The sequence below is a fragment of the Camellia sinensis genome, chromosome 14 (assembly GCF_055761805.1).
Source record: "Camellia sinensis isolate YWXY chromosome 14, ASM5576180v1, whole genome shotgun sequence".
NCBI classification, from domain to species: Eukaryota; Viridiplantae; Streptophyta; class Magnoliopsida; order Ericales; family Theaceae; genus Camellia; species Camellia sinensis.
The window spans coordinates 99,289,206-99,314,683 of NC_138974.1; the positions used below are offsets into that span (position 1 = coordinate 99,289,206).

Here is a 25,478-nt window from a genome sequence, read left to right on the forward strand (position 1 = left end):
GCATAATGCAAGGCAAATTAGCCCTCATGAGGTGAGGTGTAAGCCTCAAGATAATGAGGTGTTAGCATTTCAAATTTCAAATTTTTATATTTAGGACATAAATAAAGTATTTTAAAGTAGTTAAAAAGTATTAAAACTTAAATATAAAGGTGTAAATACTTTTCTCCTCAATGCACTGAACATTTCACTATCGTCGAGGTGCGTACAAGCTGTCCTACTCGGTTATCAAAAGAAAGAAGGAAGGAAAAAAAAAAAGAAAGGAGGTTTGTACAAGCTGTCCTAGTCGAGGTGCGTACAAGCTGTCCTACTCGGTTATTGAAGTTGAAATCGACATTCTAAACTTTAATTATTAAGCTTCTTACTTAAGCTTTAGGATTGTGTTTTCTTTGGTTGATCATTTACTTGATTTTTCCTATGAAATATAGTTACAAAAGAGGTTTTTCTTTTATGTTTAAACCATGTAGGAGACAAAGTTTAACAACAGCCCAAGACAAACTCTCCATGTGTGTACTTTTCATATGTTTTTTTGTGCAAGATGCATACAAGGCACACCTAAGGCGCATATGCCTTAGACAGTTGAGGCGCATGCCTTAGACAGTTGAGGCGCATGCCTTAGACAGTTGATGCGCGATTTTGGAAAGTGTTGCCTAAAAATCAAGGCCTTAATGCATTTTCCCTTAGCCTTACCTTGTAGAGAGCCTCAATAATGGCTTTAAAACTTTGATAGTCTGACATTGATTTAGAAGAAAAATGGCTTCACTTCCACAAGTCATAAAAAGATATTCTCTCCCTTGGGCTAGTTGATTGGTTATGCTTGTAGATTGGCCCATTTTGCAAGAGTTAGTGCAAAGCTATAGGCAAGTTTCTTTCCAAAAGACATTTAAAATCATTAGGCCTGCGGTTCAAAAAGACATTTGAAATCATTTGGTTTGGTTTACAAAAGACGGTCCAGTTCTCAATTCCAATGTTGGAGAACCATAGATGGTCAGTTCAGTTCTAGGTTAAGTATAAAGCCAAACTAACCCCACCCAAGTGCATCACTAACCAGAACAGACCCAAAACATTCCCCAATCATGCAGCAATCACGCCAAAACCATTACCCCACTTATTAGCCTTCAAATAAACGATTAAATCTCATAAAATAACAGCTTCCCTGGAACTTTCAGCAGTCAATTCTGTTAATCCTGCAACCATACAATTTAGAAATCAAACAAAAATTCAACATTTTTTATCTACAAACCCCAAAAGCATTCTTTTATCTTCTACAACCTAACCCTCACAAATTTCCATAACCAAAACCCACTGCAATTCCACTTATAATCAGCGTTACGCCAAGTTTCCTAATGTTATCATACTGCAAAGGGATTTTCAATCTTTCCTTTTCTTCTCTTCTCTTACCAACCATAGCATGCTGGACGCATGGTTCTAAATTGCAGTATTGAGACACATAACGGTAACGATCGTGGTATAACAATATCAAGAGTATCAGCTATACATACTGGGATCAGCAACTCACCTAAAACTCAATAATACACATCTTCAGATGACTTTAATCTTAACTGGTCATATTTTAATAAATATTGGGACATTTAAAAATATATTTTTCATACTGTATGGACTAATAAAATTAATGTTAATAAAAAAAAAATGGCCCCTTTTCATCAATTGAAGTTCTACAGTATGAAAACCTGTGAGAGTAAGAACCTGTCTTTCAATCCCACATCAAGTGAAAGGAGAGATGAGCAACCCAACTACAATAAAACAAAGACATCTACCAATGCACACTCAAGAGTCTCACATCGGCTAGTTACTCAAGCAACAGCCATCGCACTAGCTTTAAATAAGCCTTATAAATTATACCCATGAACAGAAAGTACTCAATCATTGGTTAGTCCGACTCTCCGCACCACATGGTTGAATGGATGACTAAGATGATTGTTTTAAATACATAATAAAGTAAGGTTCAAAAAAAAAAATTATTTCAGATATGGTGAAAAACCATTACGGACTGGTTTGTAACAGAAACCAGCCGGTTCAGGAGCGATTTCAGTTCACACCGGAAAATCAGTCAATATCCAAATCTGCCATCCTTAAACCAACCGTTACGTTACAAACTGAATGCTTTTTAGAACCACTAATGGACTTGTGGTAAGTAGTTGCGAGAATTAATAAGAAATTTCCACCAACCACCACATACAAGTAAATGATTTACCATGTGTGTGTTTCTGCATACATAAATAAAAATATAAGCTAAGAAGCATGGACACTTCTAAGAAGGTGGCATGTTAGATACTAACACTGACCGGACACTTCCTAACACGTGAAAGACACAAGTCCAAACATGTGCTGCTATTTTTTATAATTTTTTTAGACTCAAGTCATTTGAGGGACTCGCATTCATTGCTTAGGCACATATGAAACACATTATAAGTTTCAACAAAATAACTTTCAATAAAATATTTAGACTTTAGAATTCAAGGTATGCTATATATTTTTATTAAATTTGAGTGAAATATTTATAAATGACATATAATAAATATAAAAAACCATAAATTTGTGTGTTCCTCAAGTGTCGTGTCTTACATTTTTTAAAAAATTGTTATGTTGGCATGTCCATATCGTATCACGTGTTCGTGTCTGCACTTTTTTAGTATAGAAGTTAATGGATGTTACGCTAGGTTTTCAAAAATATTCAATTGGATCTCATCTAAGTGGTAGGAGCTTCTGATACATAGTTATTGTAACTTGTAAGCTTACTCAAATTTATATCACACTTAACGCTACTTTTACTAAGAAATTTATGACATAATCTCATATATACATATACCACTCATTTTTTTTTCCATAGCGGAAAGATCTAAAACATTTCCACGGATACCTAAATTTGATGAATTTGCTAACAAGTACAATGAAAACAGTTTACCAAGCTTGCCAACTTGCAAACAAGTACAATGCTTCATAGTGAAGGGTAGCCACATTCATGGGGTCTCAATAATAAATGAACGGAGCAATTACCAATCAGGGTTGACAAAAAAAATTTACAAATACGTAGGGGTACAACTATTTCTTGTGAAAACAAACACAATAAAATATGATTCCAAATCACATTTCGAAACACATTTGAAAACATGTTTGGTAACCAGAGAGTTTTTGAATTTTTGAGTCTACTTGGTCGTTTGCCTGGGCATCCTTTCGAACGTCCGGCCGGTTGACCGGAACAGTGCTTTTTTTTCTTTTTTTGCAATTGCCTCCTGTTATTTGAAAAAATAAAAAAAATAAAAAATTATATTTGTTTTTGATATTTTTTAAATATAGAAATTATTTTTTTTAGCAAAATAACAAATTATTTGGCCATTTATTTAAAATTAACAAAAAAAAAATTAATTTGTCACAGTAATTTTTAAAAAATAAAAAAACATTTTTAAACAAAACAATTAAAAAAAATTCAATCAAATATACAATCAAAAGTAATTTTAAAGCACTAGCTAAATATATTTTTTTATCAAAAAATAATATATATTTTTTAATATTATAAATAAAAAATATTTTCGGAATTTTTTGAATTTTTAAAATAAAAAAATTATTTTTTTCAATAATTATTTTTTTGAGTTGAATTTTAAAAAGAGTTTGGTTATGAGCTTTGAATAGAAATTTCAATAGAATTTCGAGTCGTGTGTTTGGTTATGAGTTATAAGTTTTTTAATTAAGTTTTAAAATTTTTTTTCAAAATTCATAACCAAACAACTTTTCTTATTTCAAAACTCATTTCAAAAATTCAAAACTCAATTCAAAACTCTTTTCAAAACTCATAACCAAATAAATTTTCGATTTTCAAATCATGATTCAACAACTCACAAACTCAAAATACAACTCCATTCTCAAATCATGATTCTAAAACTAAACCAAATGCTACCTTTGTTTTTGTTTTTCTTTTTTTTTCCTCAACAATGGAAGAATGACACAGATAATAATATCAACAAAAGGAAAAATTAAATAAGCAAAAGAATTTGGAAATTGGTTAATTTCAAGTCGAATGCACATAATGATGCGGAACATGACATGGAGATTTTATTTATTTGTAATTTTATATTTATTTTTTATTGATAGTTAATTAGTTACTGATTTTACTAAAGATTAGGTTTCCAAATAATGTTATGATTTAGTTTCCTACTTTAAATTTGGGTTTCAAGCCTATATATATTAGGTCTTTACAATGTAATCTTTAACTTTGAATTAGCAGATAGCATATGCAATGCTTGTGCAATTCAAGTAAGTAAAAGTAAAAATAAATAACAAAGAAATTAATGTTGCAATGTGTGTTGCTTAAGTGGTAGGACTTTCTTTCCTAAAGTCAAGGTCAAAGTTTCAAGTCTTGTGCACATCTCTATGTAACTTTTTTGTTTTAAATAGAGAAATGAGAGACACATGGCATAAGGAGAAGCAAGCAAAAGCTTGGACACCAAATCCAACCTTCACTTAATATAATAGTATAGATAGATAATCAGATAAGGGTTACCTATACGGAGATAAGAAACTTTTATAATTTTGCCCATAAATTAGATTTCTTATTTTTGAAATTTTTTAACTTTCTGAACATGGGTTGTAAGGGTTGCCCATTCATGGATTCTATTTGGTTTTTGATAGGCTTTCGAAGTCACTACCTACATATGAAGACAATCCTTAATATGGAAGTCAGAAGTAATTCAAAGTTGAAACCTGTAATCACAACTACAACATCACAGCCCTGCATTGCCATCTCTGGTGTTGCAGACTCAAGACTGTCATATTTTTTCTATGAGCTGCACAACTTAAAAAATCTGCTTCAATGTGCCCACCACAAAACTTTCACGCTATGAGGCATCTACTCTACAAGCATTTGAGCGTATGCAAAAGTGTTCATATCTTCTACAAATTTATCTCAGAGAAGTGAAGTACATTCAAACAAGTAGTATTAGAAAAAGGAAGCTAAACCAAATGTAACATTCCTAACTTCAATATGGAGAAGCTTAAGATGATTTGACCAGTAAAATAAACTTATAATTGACATAAAAAATCAATCAAGGAATGTAGAGGGTGCTTTTAAATTTGATGTAAAATTAAAGCAAGCAATGGTAAGAAATATTATAGATATAATGTACACGATCCACATATTTTAGGTTTGTCAAGTTTAATAGCCTTGATATCCATAAATTCACACAATTGCACAATTGGAGCATGTTGTTTGGCATTTTTGGTGAGAAACTGAATTCCGGCCTATTAAGTAAGAAATTCACTTCCTTCAAAGATGAAACTCGCTCCCAAATAAGATAGAACCTCTCAAACATACAAATCTCAAAGAAACAAAAGAAAAACAACTCAACCTTATTCTAGTACTTTCTATTTACACAATATTTATTTATACTTAACAAAGACAATTTGTAGTTGACATCAATCTCTAATGTTTATTCATATTTAACACATATTACAATCATGTAGAAAAAAATAATTGTTAGAATATATTTATATATTTAATATATTAAATGTTCCTATATAGGTGCTCCCAACCTTAGAGACTTCTATATGCTCTCACTCTCCCACCGCTTCCTCGACTCCCACTTCGTGCAATAATGTGTGAACTGAGTGATGCCTGCTATGGTCTTACAATTATTGGATTGTTGGGAGTCTAAAAAGCACGAACATTCTAAGGAGACATCTCCATGTCAGACACGGACACCCTTTTCTATGTTTCCATAATTCAAAATAAAAATCTAAATTTCGAACAAGTAGGAATGGCAATGGGGCGGGGCGGGGCGGGGCGGGGATGACCCTCCCCGTCCTCGATCCCCGATAGTAACAAAATCCCCGGCCCCAGCCCCGATCTCCGACGGGGAACCCTTCACCTCCCTCACCCCGTCCCCTAATGGGGATCGAGTTTCCCCGACCCCGAAAAATCTCCGCCAAATCTGTTCAACACACATACAAACACAAGAACAAAAAAAAAAATAAAAAAAAAAAAATAATCTGTATGTATACAGATCTGTTCAACACACACACACACAACAGAGATAATATTGTTCATCAACAACAACAGATATAATATAGATAACAACTTGGAAAAAAAAAATTGTACATCAATCAACAACAGATATATATGTATAGAGAGAGAGAGAGAGAGGGGGCTTCACAAACTGTCCGTTGATCAAGACATCGATCGGTGGCTTCACGGTCCTGGTCATGGTCGTGGCTTCAAATCGGTGGCAACGGAGGGATCGGTGGTGGTGGTGGTGGTGGTGGTGGTGGCTTCAGATCAGTGGCTTCATTGATCTGTTCAGATCGGTGGTGGTGGTGGATCTGGATGATGTTGATGCTGATAAGAGATGAGAGAGATCTGAGTAAGTGAAGGAGAGAGAGATGAGAGAAGTCGTGGTGAGACTCAGAGAGATCTGAGTCAGTGAGGGAAAGAGAGATGAGAGACGTGAGTGAGGGAGAGAGCTGAGACAGACTGAGAGAGAAAGATAAGTGTTTTGGTTTATATATATATATAAAGGGGTACAACAGTAATTTTGCTTTGGGGACGGGACGGGCCGGGTACGGGGCTAGGACACTTATCCCCGTCCCCGGCCCGAAATTGATCGGGGATTGATTTTCGAATACCATCCCCGTCCCGTTGGGGATATTTTTCGGGAAAAATCGCTTAAATCGGGGTCGGGGGGTCGGGTCCCCGTCGGGCCGGGTTTAAATTGCCATCCCTACAGACAGTGTTTTGAAAAGCGCACTTAGGCACACGCCTAAGCTCAAGGCAAGGCAAGGCAAGGCAAGGCACAGCTTTGCGCCTCAGGCCTGGTGAAGCGAGGCGACATAAGGGAAGCGCTGCCTAGGCGATGAGGCGAGCGCCTTGTGCGCCTCGGCGTTCTATGTGGATACCCACATGGGATGAAATCACATTTACAGTATAAAATTTTCAAAACGTGAGTCAAAAGAGCAAAAACATTATTAAAAAAAAAAAACCCCAGTGGAGAAGAAGAAGAAGACGCGACGAGTACATACCACGCCATGCCACGCCACGCCACGCCACGCAGGTTCTGCTCTCTTCTCCTCTTCTTCTCTTCTCTCTCTGATTCTTCTCTTCTGCTTCGTCTTCTCTTCTCTTCTTTCGTCGTCTTCTCTCTCGCTTCTGTCTCTCTCGCGATCGCTCTCTCTCACCTTCTCTCTCGCGATCGCGATCTCTCTCTCGCTCTCTCTTCTGTCTCTCTCTTTATCTTCCTGATTCATATATATATATATAATATTATATAATACCTATTATATAATATATAATATACTTATAGATATTAGATAATATACAAAATATAATTGATTCAAATATAAAATATATAATATAATATTATACAATACCTATTATATAATATATAATATACTTATAGATAATATGTAAAATATAATATATACTTATACATAGTAATAAAAAAAAATACACATGTATATGAAATAAAATAAAAAAATTAATTGAAACACATTATTTAAAAAATATAATAAATAAATAAAATAATATATATATAAATTAAAAATTAATTATTTTTTTTCTTCTTCTCTTCTTATTAAAAAAATTAATTATATACATATTAAATATTTGCTTATGTTGAAAATTGTGCTATATTAATATTTTGCTTAACTTCTATAACTTGCGCTTCGCTTTGGTGAGGCGCGCACCTTGCCTCGCACCTCGACGCTTAGGCTCCAGGTGACCTTGGCGCCTCGATGTGCCTAGAGTTTTTTAAAACACTGCCTACGGACAAGTGTCCAACAATCATTTTGTAATGTGTCCATCACTTCTTGGCCATGTCTATCACTGGAAAATAAACATGAGACCAACACTTCTTGAACATTTGCTAACACATGATATTCAAAGTTTGAGAATTTCACAAAAATATCTTATAATGCCCTTAAAGAAATGTATAATTATTAAGAAATGTCCTATAGAAGTTTCACATAAAATTAAATGAAAAATAAAAAATGTAAGAGAATTAGATACAAAATTTATTTGATATAAAGTAATTATTTAATTTTGTATATATTACGCACATATATAACTATATAATATGAATATATTCCTAGATAATATAATATCAAGATATAATTATTTGTGGCGTGTTTGTGTCATGTTGTATCCTTGTCCCATGTCCGTGTCTATGCTTCACTGTTGGGAACAACTAAGAGTTTTGTGAGTCTTCTCGCTATTAGATTTTAAAGGAGGGAGGGTAATTAGTTGTGTAACCCTTGTACCTTTAGCCTTCTTGGTTTGTGTAAGGCTGAAACCCATACTAGTCAAAAAACATAATTGCATACATATGATATATATAAATATAAACAGCTATATCTATGTGCTTGTGGATGTATCGGTGTATGTAAATAGGTAAAAGTTCTTGGTATGAATATAGAGGGAAGCAAACCCAACCTGTGAAATCTGGACTCTAACTCAGTTCGAATATTTGCAGTTAGTGGAACAGTGGAACCATCATCATTGCAGAGGATACTTGTACATCTAGAAATGATACTCTCTGGAGCACCTGTTGAAAACATAATCTCCATCTGCTTGTGACTACAAAGGACAGTCATCATCTTCCGATCATGAGAAAATTCCAAAAGAGAGACCTGCAGGGTATAGATTCACAAGCATGATTTGACAAGGAGATATCAAAAATTTAAGCGACGCAAATGTTTATCACTAGATCTACAAGATCCATTTATTGAGACTTCATTCCGTTCTGTGTGAAATACATCCCAATCAAGAACTCCAAGAAATCGAACAAGTACCTTTTGGAACATCACTACAACTCTAGCAAATAAAAGTGTATGTACCAATTTTGACAAAGAAAATTAGAAGTCTCTATCTCTGCAATATTGAGCTGCATCCTTAACATGCACAATGACACACTCCCTGACCCATGTCTGAACCACAACCAAAAGTAACCTATTATTTTTGAACTTTTTAGAACCGGGACACACTGGAAACATATGGGACACACATGGCCATAAAGACACATAAAACATATTGCATAACAAAAAAAACTTGCTACTCAATTATATAATAAAAACAAATTACATTTATACCAATTTATTTCTGCTTTAAACTTCTTTTAATTTTTGGAATTCTGAAGTCCAAAACTTCAAATTATGTTTATAAATAAAGCTTTCTAAGATAGATATTCGGACTTCTGTTTACACTTCCTTTCAAATATGTAGGTATAGGGAAAACAATTTCTTACTATTTGTTATAATAAAATATAAATGTATTTGAATTGTAAAAAGTGATGAAATAGCTTTATTTTCATTTACACACCTAAAATATATTTTATTTGTTGTCATATCCTTACCGAGTCTTTGGCCTGATTTCTTATAATAATAATAATAAAATTGTCGTGTCAAGTGTGTCCATATCGCCTTGATATGTGTCCTGTGTCCAGCCTCAATGCCACAGAAAAACAAACATGAAAGATCAAACCAAAATTGTATACTTTTCTCAAGAGCTTGTCATAATCTCATACACAACGAACTCACATTCTTCATTTCTCTACGAAAAAAAATAACCGTTACATTTGATAACAATAACAATTCAAGAGCAACCAGTACGAACTAGAGTTGGAAAGTTGACAATATTGTAAATAACAAGGCAAATGATGACTAACAACTATACTGCCATAACTGTATACTGAAATGTAGTTTCTCTCATTCAAACATGTAAAATGTTAACATATGATACAAAGAGAGGAAGAATGACAATATGATCTTTCTCACTGTTGAATATTTTAGAATTATTATTATCTATGCAGTTGAAACTCCAGAGTTTCTAATATTATTAGGGAGAATAAAAAACCAATGGACACTAACTGCATCATCTAAGGATGGCGACATGGACATGGACACAAACACGCAACACGGATACGATACGATGCAAAGACACCGACATGTGAAATGCAGGACAATACATGGCCAGAACACAGCAAAAAATATACTTCTAATTTTCCATGTGAAAAATATGAATATTTTATCAACATAACATTTACATAACAATTAAATTCCATTAAAACTGCCAACCACAATGTTGATTATCCTGTAGCCACCTTTGCCGGAAGGCTTATACAGCAATAGTTTCTTTCCAGTCACCTCTCTCTCTCTCTTTCTCTCTCTCTCCCTCTCCCTCTCCCTCTCCCTCTGTTGGCCAGCCATGTCCACCCCACGTCAAAAAAGGACACATGTCCTCTGCAAGACCAGGAAAAAAAGGGGAAAATAAATAAATAAACACAACAAAAATTGGTACACACCCTAAGGTGTGTCCAACAGTTTGTCAGACACGTGTACAGGTGCCCCGTTGGAGTGTCTATGCTTCCAGTTCATCAATACTGGCTGTCATTTTGTAAACAAACACACAAATAACAGCGAAAAAGGGAGGAAAATCACTGCAAAAACTGGAAAGGGAGCACGCTAAGCCAAGTTGCCAATAGTCTATCATACTGGCCACACATCAACAATCATTATAAGTGTTGCAAACATTAGATTCCTTAGAATTCGGGGTACATCATACTCAGCAAATAAAAAATCAAACAGCTACCATATGTAGAAGCAAACCTTTTTAAATTGGTCTTCCCAGTAATGATTGCAGTAAGAAGCTCGTTCATGCTTGCTCAGCATATTCAGAGCAGAAGGTATGAATCAAATCCAGGAAGACCAACCTGGAAACAATGGTGACATGAAAACATTTGTACCTTATAATTCACAGTCAAATTAACAGCAAGTAAGCTGATGATAGACAGGTGAAAACTGAAACAAAGCAACAATTGACTGCAAAACCTTCTCTGCCAATACACGAAGGGCTACTTCAGTTGACTCCCCTATTTTTTCATAGTTCCCCTTGTCCGAGTTGTACTGTAAAACAGACTCGTTGCATAGGGCTGAACACATTGCTATGTGAAAAAGACAAGGAAATTGAGCTGGAAACTCAAGCTGCAAAACAATAAAATCCAATGTAAAGTGCTTGACAAAATATCCTGAAAGGTCTACAAATACCAAGATGTTTACTTACTTGTTAGCAAGAGTAAGGAATACTTTGTTCTTTATGTTTATGAATAAAAGAAGGAAGGTTCCGATTATATATGTGTATTAGAAATCTAATAAATCTCAGGTGCTGCATCAATGCTAATGTCATTATCTCAACCTTTTGGTCAACAACAATAACAAATGAACCAAACTGAGGGCAGTTGCATTAAAAATCCTACATGACTTCAGGACCACCAGAATTTCAAAAATTTTAAGTGATTTCTTAATCTCTCAAACGCAAGACATCATCAAAGGTTCAAGTAGCATAATAGAAATAAGGGCAAATTACATTGACTTCCCTTGACTATTGCAGAAAATACACGCAGCTCCACTAGTATGGAAAAATGACACAAACCTCCTCTAATGGGCCTCAAACCCAACTAACAGAAAATATAAAACACAATGCCCTCATATGTTTCAAAAAAAAAGCAACAACAACTACTACAGACAACATCCTCCATCCACACCTCTTCTTCCTTCCACACTCAATTATCACAGCCATTGTCACAAACATGACCCACAGCGCCCACCACCTCCATCTCACCCCATACCCCCCAATCCCCACTACTAAAACCCAACACAACCAACCCCATGTCGTAGACATCATCACCAAAACCCTAACCTCAAGCCAAAGCCACCATCACGGTGTAAGATTCCTGAAAGATTTTCTGTATCTTGTATATTCAATGTGTGAATGATTACAATCAGACCTTAGATTATATAGCCCTAAATCCTAAACCAAAAGGGAGAATGCAATTATGCCTCTAATAGGACTCTAACACAACCATACCTCTAATAGGACTCTAATTTGTACAACCACAATCATGCCTAATTTGGAAAATAATAGAAAATACACAATATATTTTCACACCCCCGCTCAAACTCAAGGTGTTTTAGCAGAAAACACTGAGAGTTTGCTAAGAAGAAACTGAAACCAAGCGGTAGTGTGAGTCTTGGTGAAGAAGTCCGCAAGTTGCAAAGCCGAAGGGATGAAAGGAAGCGAGATAGAGGCAGACTGCAGATGTTGGCGAACAAAGTGACAATCAATCTCAATATGTTTTCGTCCACTCATGAAAGACAGTATTGTGAGCAATCTGAACAGCATTGCGATTGTCACAGTAGAGAGGGATTGGAGAAGACTGAGAGACACCCAAATCAGACAAGAGACAACGAAGTCAAACAATCTCAGCAGTGGCATGAGCCATAGCACGATACTCGGCTTTGGCAGTAGAGCAAGCAACGACTGATTGTTTCTTGCTTTTCCAAGAGATTAAGGAATCTCCAAGAAACATACAGAAACCAGACGTAGACTTACGATCAGTAACATCACCAGCCCAATCAGAGTCAGCATAGGCCACCAAGTCCAAAGAGGAAGTAGAGGACAACAATAAGCCCTGAAAGATAGTACCCCTGAGATAGCGAAGAACACGAACCAAAGCAGCCTAATGGGTAGAGCGAGAAGTAGAAACAAACTACTAACCACATGAACAACATAAGCAAGGTCAGAACGAGTGACAGTCAGATAAACTAAACAATCCACAAGCTCGCGATATAAAGTGGGATCATCCAGAGGGACACCATCAGTAGAGTTAAGCTTCGCATTAAGCTCAATAGGTGTATCAGAAACCTTCGTATCAATAAGACCAGCACGATGAATGACTTCATTAGCATACTTAGCCTGAGATAGAAAATAGCCCTTGGGAGAAGAAGCAACCTCAATACCAAGAAAATACCGTAATGGACCCAGATCCTTCATTTCGAAGGTGCGGAAGAGATGCTGCTTGACCTCAGAGATAGCAGAAGAGTCCGAGCCAGTGATGATCATATCATCCACATAGAGCAAGAGAGCAACAAAACCAACCGATGTATGTCGCAGAAATAAAGCAGAGTCAGAAGCTGAAGGATGAAACCCAAGCTCGGTAACAACAATCTGAAATCGATCATACCAAGCATGAGGAGACTGTTTCAGACCATACAGAGCACGCCGAAGACAACAAACCTGTCCAGAGGGATGGTGAAGGCCAGGGGGAGGACGCATGTAAACCTCCTCAGTGAGATGGCCATTAAGAAAAGCATTCTTAACATCCATCTGATAAAGAGGCCAAGAACGAATAGCAGCGACAAAGATCAAAGTACGGACAGTAGTCATTTTGGCAACTTTACACCCCCGACATTCAGTAAGTTCACTAGGACAAACTTTACCCAAAATACCTGACTGAGCTAAAGACCGTAAGCGATCAACAGACAAATGCCCTAATCGAGAATGCCATAAATAGAAAGGACTAGACAGAGAATCTAACTGAAACGAGGAAAACGCAGTCAAAGAGGTTGCTATAGACAGATGCAAGCTCTCCACTACATAGAGGTCTCCAATTCTACGGCCGGTCCCAATCTGCTGCTTAGACATTCGATCCTGTACAGAACAGATAGCAGAAGAAAAGATAACATCAAAACCAGCGGCATCAAGCTGACTGGTAGATAATAAATTGACAGATAACTGAGGAACAAAAAGGACAGATGGAATAGAGACAACAGACATAGCAGATGGTAGGACAGACCCAACAGATACAACAGACATACCAGATCCATTAGCCGCATTGACAATAATAAGAAAGGGTGGAGGAGTACAATTGTGAAGTAAGGAGAGATGGAGAGTCATATGATGAGAGGCACCAGAGTCAAAAAGCCAGACAGAAGAAGAGATACCTGAAGAAGACCCAAGCAAACCTGAATGAAGAGATGAAACAACGGAAGTAGATGGAGATGGCTGCGAGGTGGACAATATATGCTGAAGTTGACTAATCTGAGCAGTCAAGGAAGCCAAGTCAAGATCAAGAGTCGGAGCAGATGCAACATACACAGTGGAAGGAGGCCGAAAGTGGTTCTGAGATTGCTGAAAAAATGAGACAGGTTGACGTCCCTTCTTGGGACGGTGGTACTTCCAATGGCCCTTCTGATGACATAAGGCATACTCATCAAAAGTCAGAGACATCGTAATAACTAGAAAATTGAGGGGTTAAACTGTAATAAACCCTATATTCAACAAAATAGCCAAAACAGGGGTCGAAGGGTAATACACAGAAATCTGATGGGGGTAAGGCCAATAAATCCAAAACCATAGTGTAATAATCAGAAGAGTGTTAGGTCTGAATGTAAAATATAAAAACTAGCTTCTTTTTTTTTTTTCTTTTTTTTTAACCCTGACCCATAAATATTAACTAGAGTATTGAAGTCAAAAGAACCAGTCTGTAGCCGAGAGAACCAAATCAGAGAAGAGAGAGAGAGAGATTGAAGCCGAAGTCAAGGAAAAGGGAGATTACGAAGCTGAAGTCAAGGAAGAGGGAGATTACGACGTGGTTGGTGGTGCCCGCTAGGGTTTTGTAGCGTCAATGTCTCCGACGCGTAAACGTGGAGCGAGAGGAGCAAAAGGGAAGAGTGAGTTGCGTCTCGGTGATCTGGTTCTCGCCAAGGTCAAGGGAACTTCGATCAATCAAAGGAGAAGATTTGAGAACCAGAGACTGAAGAGGAAGATGACCCACAACTCACACAGAGACTGAAGAGGAAGACAATTTCTAGGGTTCTGGTGGTGGCTTTGATACCATGTAAGATTCCTGAAAGCTTTTCTGTATCTTGTATATTCAATGTGTGAATGATTACAATCAGACCTTAGATTATATAGCCCTAAATCCTAAACCAAAAGGGAGAATACAATTATGCCTCTAATAGGACTCTAACACAACCATACCTCTAATAGGACTCTAATTTGTACAACCACAATCATGCCTAATTTGGAAAATAATAGAAAATACACAATATATTCTCATCACCGGAGCCCTAACCACAACCAACAGCTACCATTGCACAGAGAGAGAGAGAGGATCCGTCTATCATCACCTACAATACGTCCATCACCTCATACAATCCGTTCATCATCAGCCTCCTTTCATCATCATCAACATCAACAACAACAACAGCAACAACAAAGAAGGGGAAAAATTTGAAGAAAATATTTAATTTGAAACCTAGATTTGGTTTGTATTGATTTGAAACAACACATTTAGTTTGCATTGGTCCAATTGTGATGGTATGTCTGCAAGCACGATGCTTCAATAGTGATGGCATAATCACAATGCAACGATCGTTATGGTTTGGTTTTGATGATGACTGGGGGGTATGCCAAAGGAAAAAGGGAGTGTTAGTGAGAATGTTATAGTGGTGGTGGCGGTGGCGGTGGCGAAGGGGGATGCAATGGCAGGCAGTACGTGATGATATCGTGGTGTGTGGTAGTCGGAGTCACAAGGACGCTGGGTGAGATTGGATCGCACCAGAGAGAGGAGGCAACATCATGGGGGAGGGGGAAGCAATGGCCTAATGGTGAGGGATGGGAAGCAATATCAGCATGATTGGAGACAGGCAACGACAGCATGGAAGAGGCAAAAGCAGAGATGGAGATTGTTGTTTGTTTTAGTTCGGTAGTGGTTATAAGATAGAAGTTAGACATTTGGGGGATAGGGTTTTAGGGATGTAGGGTAGACGACTTTTTTTGGGAGGTGGTTTTTTTGGCCATGGAAACTTTTCCTTTTTTTTTTTTTCTCTCTTTTTATATTTTATTTTTCTTTCAATTTTTTTTTTATTTGTTTAAAAAATGTTAGAAATTAAAAAGGGCAAAGTTGGTATTTTTATTTCAAATATGATGACATGAGCAAACTCCATCCACTTCTAATGGTGAGGGATGGGAAGCAATAGCAACATTATGGCAGACAAAGGCGACAACAACGTGGCAAAGGCAAAAGCGGAGGTGGTGGTTGTTGATAGTTGTTTTTCGTTTTAGTTCGGCAGTGGTTATAAGATAGAAATTAGTCATTTGGAGAATAGGGTTTTGGGGGTGTAGGGTAGACGTCTTTTTTTTGGGAGGGGGTCTTTTGGCCATGGACACTTTTCCCTTTTTTCTCTTTTTATATTTTATTTTTCTTTCAAATTTTTTTATTTATTTAAAAAATGATAGAAATTAAAAAGGGTAAAGTTGGTATTTTCATTTAAAATATGATGACATGAGCAAATTCCATCCACTTCACTAACGGTTGATTAATGGCGTGGGCCCAAGTGTAATGCAATAGTTTTCAAGGGAGGCCGGTGTCATTTTTCCATACTAGTGGGGCTGAGTGTAATTTGAACAATTACTGAGGGAGGTCCATGTAATTTTCCCTAGAAATAAAGGAAGAATAAAAAAAATTTCACAGTTAAGTAGCTACAGCAGTAACCACTGTCTAACATTAGACAACAATTCCACTTCCCACATTTCTTTCAAGATGAGAATAAAATAAATAAATAAATAAAGCAAAGGATGATATTATCAAATCCTACAGGCTGACAAGTCAAGACAATTACTAACTCAAATTCAGAATGCAAACGCAAGACAAAACAGACAAAAAAATAACAAGCCCACACACAGGAAGTAGAAAAAAACATTTATAATACTATCCAATCCAATTAACCAACATTTTATAAGTCATAAAGGCATGAGTACATTTAACTCTGACATAAACTGCACTTGAAGAGAAAAAATTTAGTAGTATACAATATGAGGGGTTTGAATGAAAATATGATGTAAACAAGCTAGCCTGGAAACCATATCAAGGAATATGTGATTTCAACATGTAAGCAATGCATACACAATAGTGTAGAAAATTATGAAAAAATTTACCGACAAAAGAATTTAGTCGTTCGTAATATATATGGTATTAGGAGGCATATTATTCGAGAAAAAATACCTGCATCCCATCACTGTCAAAAATAAAGCCCTCTGGCGCATATGTTGTCCCACTGACACTGTATTCAGAAGTAGTAGGACCATGGTGTGCAGAATGAAGCACACATATCTGGACAGGCAGGAAATAGAAAGGGTAGATTAAGTTTTTCCATCTTATGGTAAAACAGGATTCGATGATCAAATAAAGCAATCTGAATTAAGTAAAAATGTCCCCATCAATGTGGAATTTCTTTCATAATATGAACAAATAGTTTTCACCTTCTTGTTCTTCTTGAGAATTAAAATTATTGAAGAGAAGGAAGAAGTGCAAAACAAAGACGAACAAACACAACGAAGGGACTTTAAAAAAACTAAAACTAGCTCCAGTTCAACAATAGAGGGAAGAAAACAAACGGAATGTATCAAGGACAAGTTTCGCACATCCATAAATTCAAAGAGTATATTACCAAAACACAAAATGAAGACGAACAAGAAATGGGGGGGAAAAAAAATAATTAGTATATTCTAAGCCTATAACTAGGCCACTCTTGTAATATTTAGTATCGATCTTAATTGTATTATTTTCAAAATAAATCAAACAAAAATAAGCAGACCAAACGTCCACTAAACAACCATATTGAGTAAGGTAGTGTTTGGTAGAGTTTTCTAAATATGATTTGAGAATAGGAGTTGTATTTTGAGTTTGTGAGTTTTGGAATTATGATTTGAGTGTAGAAAATTTATTTGGTGAATGAGTTTTGAATTGAGTGGAGAATTTTTGATGTGACATGATATCTGATACAAAAACTTACAACTCATAACCAAACACACAACTAAAAAATCTATTAAAAGCTCATAAAAAATTTTAAAATTTTTCAAAAATATTGTTTTATTAAAAATATTTGAAAAAACTAATGCCAATTGCAAAAAAATAAAATAAATAAATAAAATCGCACTGTTCAAGTCAACCGGCCGGACGACAGATGTTTGACTGGTAGGCCAAATTTTAAAATTTAAAAACCCGCTTGGAACGAGTTTTCCAGAGGGGTGGAATTAATTTTCCAAAACCCAAACCAAACATCATACTAGAATATAGGGGTAGAACTATGGTTCCAAAACTCTTCCAAACACAGCCTAAAACAGTCTCTAATAGACACACAAATTACCTAAAAGAAATTGCAAAAAAAAAGAAAAGGGAATACATCGACATTTACTTGACATGTTGAAATTCAAAAAGCAATTTTAAACATCAAAACCTAACAATGAAGTGCACTAAACAAAATAAAATAAACTAACCATATTGAAGAATCAGCTTTCATAACATCAACCCTAACAAATTACATGTTATCATTTTTACAGCAAGGCAAGGAAGACATACAGATAGGTAGAGGTGTTCATGTACCTAATTGTAAAAAGTAATGCGCTAACCTTCGAAATAGACATCATATTGGTAGTCAGAGTACCAGTCTTGTCACTGCAAATTACTGTTGTGCAGCCTAAGGTCTCTACAGATGGCAAAGACCTTACAATAGCATTCATCCGAGCCATTCGTTTTGTTCCAAGAGCCAAACACCTAATAAAATTAAAGGAAACATAATGCTGAAGTTCCACAAAAAGCTTCTACAAATATCATGTGCAGGCAACCTAAACAACTAGAAAACATTTACCCCTGTATTTTTTGTGCTAACTGTACAGAAATATCAACGACCTGAAAACTAAGTGAAATTTAATCCAGTATATGATAGATTCTTGGAAAATTATGCAAGGAGAGCCTCATCTAGCATATAAAGCCAAAAGTATCACAAACTTTCATATTAGTTAAATAATACTCCCTCTGTCCTATTTTATGTGTCTAAGTTTCAAATTTCAAAACCCTAAATCATCAATTTGCCATATTACCTGCCTTCTAGGAAACACGGATACTGATACAGGATACGGGTACGATACGATACGATACGGGATACGGGTACGATACGATACGGATACGGCGATACGACAAAATTTGAAAAATTAGGATACAGGTACGGCGGGGATACGTTCGTAAAAAAATATTATTTTTATAATTTTTAATAATATAGCATGTATAAAAATAAAAAATAAAAAAAGAAGAGTCAAAATTCACCTAATAACACAAATTATGAAAATTTAAATTTTTTTACAAAAAGAGTCAAAATTCACCTAATAACATAAATTCTGAAAATTTAAATTTTAAATAAAAAAGAGTTAAAAAAAAGAAAAAAGAAAAAAAAGTCAGAACTATTATCCTAATATCTCAAAACATAAGAAAAACAAAAAATAAAATAAAATAAAAATCAAAACAGGAACTGGGAGAGAGAGAAACCGTGGGATCGAACAAGAGGGACTGAGTGAGATTGAGCGAGAGAGGGACTAAGAGATCAAGCGAGAGGGAGAGAGAGAGACCAAGAGATCGAGCGAGGGGGAGAGAGAGAGGAAGCGAAAGGGAGAGGGAGAGAGGACGAACTTGATCGACGATGACTCCTCGTCCTCCTTGCTGCTGCCTGCTGTTCGTGAACCTTCCTTGCGATAGAGACGATAGAGACGACTCCTCCTTCTCTTGCTGCTGCTGTTCGCGAACAGGTTGGTTGATTTTTTTTTGTTTTATTTTACATTATTTTGTTATTTTACACTTTAACCCCATTAGAAGTTTTTGAAATTATTTTTTCACCCCGCCGTATCCCGAAAGTATCCTGTACATATCTTGAAGTATCCTAGCGTATCCCAAACGTATCCAAAATTCAAAAAATTAAAAAAAAAAATATGAGATACTTCTTTGCCGTATCTGATACGTATCCCGCCATATCGGATCCGTATCCGACACGCGTACGGGGGCTGTTTTGGAGTATCCGTGCTTCATAGCCTGCCTTTAAATTATATTTAACCACATAATCCAACCCCAAAAAGTTATTCGAATCGGACAAAAGGCGTTTTTTAAAATTCCAAAAGAATTCCATAAACTGTGTGCATGGTCAAATATGCCATACAAAATGGGATGAATCAAGTACAAAGATAGCTTTCACTGCTCAAAAACAGAGATGCATATTTTTCAGCCAAATTTATTTAGCAAAAAATAAGATAGAAAAATTATGTAGCCCGGCCAGACATGGCAAGTTAATCGGTGCTAAGAAAGATTGCTACTTAAGGAACAGATTGGTTAATTGTGAAATAAAGTAGTAGTCTTTAAGGCCATATTTTGGGAACTTAGATAGTGGTTAATATAGCGAACAAGACTTGGTAGACTTTTAACTGTGTGCCTAGATACTTATCTACAAGCTTAGGTTTATCTGTTTTTGAAGATTTGGATGTATTTGTTTGCATCATCTTGATACTTGATTTCTAATAAAGTTACCTCTTATTTATCAAAAAGAACTGTGCCCAGTAACAAGCCACATTTGCTGTGGTATCTGTCTATAAAATGTGAGCATTAGATGACAATAATGGGGTTGTAATGCCTTGTATATATATATATATATATATCTTTGGGACTCTTCCTTGCACCCTTTCATGCTTAGTTGTTAATTTAAAGCAAATGCTAGTTGATATATTCCCAGCAACCTCGCTGCAGTGTTTTACCACTGCAGCAGTTGGTGTCAGATCTATTGATCTTCTCTTCTTGTGGATTAATTAACTTGCATTTGAAGCCACAAACAGTCCATGAATGAAAGAACGAGGAAAGGATGGAAAGATGATCAACTTGTTGAAGCGATGATTGCATCAAAAATGAAGGAATATATATATATATATATATATATATATTGAGATATGTAGATTATCCTGGGCCAGCTTGCGCGCACCAGACTATGTCCCTACAGCCCGAACAAGCCTTCCGAAACAGGTTTATTCCCTACAGTCCGTGGCCCAAGAGTTTTGTTGTCGAAGGGACTTGAACTTGAGACCTTGGAGGGAGCAAACTCCCAAGTCACAGGCCTCATGCACCAGGCCAAACCCTTGGGGTTAAAAATGAAGGAAAATATTGAAGATCTTCATATCAAGTTAGGTGAAATATTTTGGCACAGAGATTCTTATCTCTGGAATCAGAGGTAGAAGGTGAATTACCACCATTATTTGATGAGTATTCTGACAATGGATGTCTAATTGTTGGCAACATAAGTGTTCATACATCTATTGATTCTGCCAACAACATAAGCAATAATTACATGACTTTGTTGTTGATGATTTTTTTTTTTGTAACAACGGACAACATGATCTGTTGATTGATTTTTCATTACCTGAAACAATGAATCTTGAGGTGTTAAGTGCTTCCAAATAGTATTATTTGAAGCTTTCTTTGAGTTAGCACGATCCATTTTTGTGGAATTTTGCTGAAGACTATATGAAGATAGACTCATGGATTAAATTCTTCATTAGAATTTACATACGGATGCTGACTATCAAATCGTTGAAATATAGAAATGAAACTAGAAAATGAAACTTAAGTTCAATTTTTGCAAATTATAAAATTGTAAAAAGAAGGAAGATGTAAGGGCATGCCAAGGAAGTGTTAAGCAAGTCAAAAGCATATGTTCAAACAACAAAGGAAATGCTGACAACAAACTCAAGGGCGAGTTTCACGCAACAATGGAGAGACTAAAGCAGCCCAACCAGACATTAGCAACTCAAGAACAGTTCCTTAAGGAATTGATTCTTATTTGTGAGTATAGTAATCTGTGAAGTTAAGACTAAGGCCACATTTTGGGAATTTGCATTGCGGTTAATATAGTGAACAAGTCTAAGTACACTTTTTTTTGGTTCTGCCTAGTAATGCTTACATTTACTATGGTAGCTGTCTAGAAAATGTAAGTGTTAGATAACAATGGGTTGTAGACTGAGAGTGACATGAAAGCATCAACTTTGAAAATGAGAGCATGCATATTAATTTATATATAAATTTTAATTTGCAATTTTTTTCATTATTTGAGAATCAACAAATAGTTTTTTATGTATATTTTAAAAAGAAATAATAAAAAAAATTAAAGCAAAAAATCTATGAAAAAATTTGTAGAGTAGCATGGCAAAATGCAAGATGTTGATTTTTTAAATCTCAGGTTCAAGTCATTTCAAGTTCAAGATGGTTTTTTTTTTTTTTTTTTTGGGATAAATATTTCAGGTTCAAAATCTTTTGAGCATTATATATTGTGCTATTGCAAGATACACAAGATCATGCAACATGTGAGCCTAGAACCCTATACCACAGAATGTACAAAACAGCTGGGTCCATCACATTGATGTTGTTTTGTGGAACATGGATAGCAGCAGGTGTACTATAGAGTGGCACAACAGATGAATCCATAGACGTGTCAGCTAAATATTCTCACAAACATCAATTCATTGTCAACCAACAATTCTTTCTCAATTTTGCTCCTAGTAAAATCCACGAACCAGAGTATGGTCCACCACGATGGCAGATTTGGCTTATTATAGTTCCCAGCAACTGCTCTGCCGTGTTTTTTAACTGCATCAAATTTAGCAATAAACCTATTTTTGTGCAAACTACATAGAAATACAATTTGACAAAGAACAACACAAAATAGAGGCTCTAATCCATGAAATGCGAAACCATAATTGATAAATCAGAAATGTGGGCTCAAAGGACGTTACCCTTTTTAAATCATCAAAATTAGCAAAATAGGTTGAGAGAAATTAAAAGCTATAAAGATGTTAAATTACCAGCTGCCCCAAAAGTTTAACCGGTTAATGATGATCCCTCACAATTTGAACTGAATAGGGTGCACAAAAACAAACAAAACATAATAAAATAGACACTAACAATCACATATAACAAGACTTGACACCTCCAATAAACAAAGCTCCAATATTAGGTTACATTAATGCTTGCACCAAAAGCTTTTGCTGTCAGGAAAAGGGACCATATATATATATATATCAAGCTCTCAAAAAAAACAGTGCATCACAAACTCATGGGCAATTTTGAATCCTCAAAAACCATATCTACTGGTTATCACTTGACGTGATTGTAAAATACAATTTGTTTGGTAAGGCTCCTTAAAGTATTGGAGGTCCAAGTTAACATTAAATGTGCATTATATGAGATAAAAGCACACCAATGCATATTTTTATATTATTTTTATATTATTTTTCAAAAGAAAAACTTCTTGTTTGTTTTTTTGGTTATCAATCATATAGTTATTGGTATCCGATTAATATGATTTTTGGTAGGCTTGAAGTACTCAACAAACCCTACAAAATGACGGTTCAGATCATAAAAATAATCCCATAATGCATCACAAAATGAAGCACAACAGTCACTGCTGTGCCTTTGCCACAGCAGTGACCCCAATTCCTTGGCGATTATAGGGCGTCAACACCTCGAATTCAAGTTTCTTAAGGAACTAGTTTGCCTAAAGTGAAATCCGGCTCTAACTCCCAAATAGGAAACCCGATTGGAGTCCTGTCTTCTCCCACAAGTTTCTCGTGCCTAGGCGGTAGTGTGTGGCAAGTTTTGTGCGAAACCGACGCCTTTTGGCGATTTTAGGGCGTCAAAACCTCGAATACAAGTTTCTTAAGGAACTAGTTTTCCTAGAGTGAAATCCGGCTCTGACTCCCAAACCGAGAACCCGATTGGAGTACCGTCTTCTCCCAGAAGTCTCTCGTGCCTAGGCTGTCGTGCGTGCCAAATTTCGTGCCAAACCGACGCTGTTGTGGTGATTTTGGGGCATCATCACCTCGAATTCAAATTTCTTAAGGAACTAGCTTGTCTAGGCCGAAATCCGGCTCTAACTCCCAAACCGGGAACCCGATTCAAATCCCGTCTTCTCCCACAAGTTTCTCGTGCCTAGGCGGTCGTGTGTGCCAAGTTTCGTGCAAAACAGACGCCGTTTGCAGATTTTGGGGTGTCAACACCTCGAATTCAAGTGTCTTAAGGAACTAGTTTGCCTAGAGTGAAATCCGGCTTTAACTCCGAAACCGGGAACCCGATTGGAGTACCGTCTTCTCCCACAAGTCTCTCGTCCCTAGGCGGTTGTGTGTGCCAAGTTTCGTGCCAGACCGACGCCGTTTGGTGATTTTGGGGCATCAGCACCTCGACTTCAAATTTCTTAACGAACTAGCTTGGCTAGACCGAAAACCGGCTCTAACACCCAAACCGGGAACCCGATTCGAGCCCTGTCTTCTCCCACAAGTCTCTCGTGCCTAGGCGATCGTGTGTGCCAAGTTTCGTGCAAAACCAACGCCGTTTGGCGATTTTGGGGCATCAACACCTCGAATTTAAATTTCTAAAGGGACCGAAATCCGGCTCTAACTCCCAAACCGGGAACCCGATTCGAGCCCCGTCTTCTCCCACAAGTCTCTCGTGCCTAGGCGGTCGTGTGTGCCAAGTTTCGTGCTAATCGAACCCCGTTTGGTGATTTTAAGGTGTCAAAACCTCGAATTCAAATTTATTAACGAACTAGTTTGCCTATAGTGAAATCTGGCTCTAACTCTCAAACCGGGAACCCGATTGGAGCCCTGTCTTCTCCCACAAGTCTCTCGTGATTAGGCGGTCTTGTGTGCCAAGTTTTGTGCCAAACTGACGGCATTTGGTATTTTGGGCCGTCAACACCTCGAATTCAAGTTTCTCAAGAAATTAGTTTGCCTAGAGTGAAATCCGTCTCTAACTCCCAAACCGGGAACCCCATTGGAGTACCGTTTTCTCCCACAAGTCTCTCGTGCCTAGGTGGTCGTGTGTGTTAAGTTTCGTGTCAAGCCGACGCCGTTTGGTAATTTTGGGGCGTCAACACCTTGAATTCAAATTTCTTAAGAAACTAGCTTGCCTAGACCGAAATCCGGCTCTAACTCCCAAACCGGGAACCCGATTCGAGCCCCGTCTTCTCCCACAAGTCTCTCGTGCCTAGGCAGTTGTGTGTGCCAATTTTCTTGCCAAACCGACGCCGTTTGGCAATTTTGGGGCGTCAACACCTCGAATTTAAATTTCTTAAGGGACAAAATTGTCTAGACCGAAATCTGGCTCTTACTCCCAAACTGGGAACCCGATTCGAGCCCCGTCTTCTCCCACAAGTCTCTCGTGCCTAGGCGGTCGTGTGTGCAAGGTTTCGGGCCAATCGAACCCCGTTTGGTGATTTTAAGGTGTCAAAACCTCGAATTCAAATTTCTTAACGAACTAGGTTGCCTAGAGTGAAATCTGGCTCCAACTCCCAAACCGGGAACCCGATTGGAGCCCCGTCTTCTCCCACAAGTCTCTCGTCTTTAGGCGGTCATGTGTGCCCAGTTTTGTGCCAAACCGACGGCGTTTGGTATTTTGGGGCGTCAACACCTCGAATTCAAATTTCTTAAGGAACTACTTTTGCCAAGAGTGAAATCCGGTTTTAACTCCCAAACCGGGAACCCAATTCGAGCCGTGTCTTCTCCCAAAACTCTATTGTGTTTAGGCGGTCATGTGTGCCAAGTTTCGTGCTAAACCGACGATGTTTGGTATTTCGGGGCGTCCACACCTCGAATTCAATTTTCATAAGGAACTACTTTTGCCTAGAGCGAAATCCGGCTCTAACTCCAAAATCGGGAACCCAATTGGAGTCCTGTCATCTCCTACAAGTTTCTCGTGCTTAGGTGGTCTTGTGCGCCAGGTTTCGGGCGAAACAGACGCCTTTTGGCAATTTCAGGGCGTCAACGCCTCGAATTCAAG

The 25,478-nt window shown here is 36.9% G+C and overlaps 2 protein-coding genes across 2 annotated transcripts in view; both read right to left on the minus strand.

Moving 5' to 3' along the window:
• The window catches only part of LOC145789308 (uncharacterized), a 50,304-nt gene extending 32,034 nt beyond the window's left edge, over positions 1–18,270 (minus strand). Inside the window, exon 1 of the mRNA XM_082906680.1 lies at positions 18,225–18,270. The gene's annotated coding sequence lies outside the window, so the exon portion shown is untranslated. The remainder of the gene's footprint in view (positions 1–18,224) is intronic.
• LOC114270374 (calcium-transporting ATPase 3, endoplasmic reticulum-type) overlaps positions 1–25,478 on the minus strand; it is a 213,573-nt gene that overhangs the window by 164,773 nt on the left and 23,322 nt on the right. The window contains 6 exon segments of the mRNA XM_082905147.1: positions 8,435–8,631; positions 10,606–10,685; positions 10,688–10,709; positions 10,828–10,980; positions 16,845–16,952; positions 18,251–18,395. Coding sequence (XP_082761273.1) covers positions 8,435–8,631; positions 10,606–10,685; positions 10,688–10,709; positions 10,828–10,980; positions 16,845–16,952; positions 18,251–18,370 — 680 coding nt within the window. The 5' untranslated portion in view covers positions 18,371–18,395.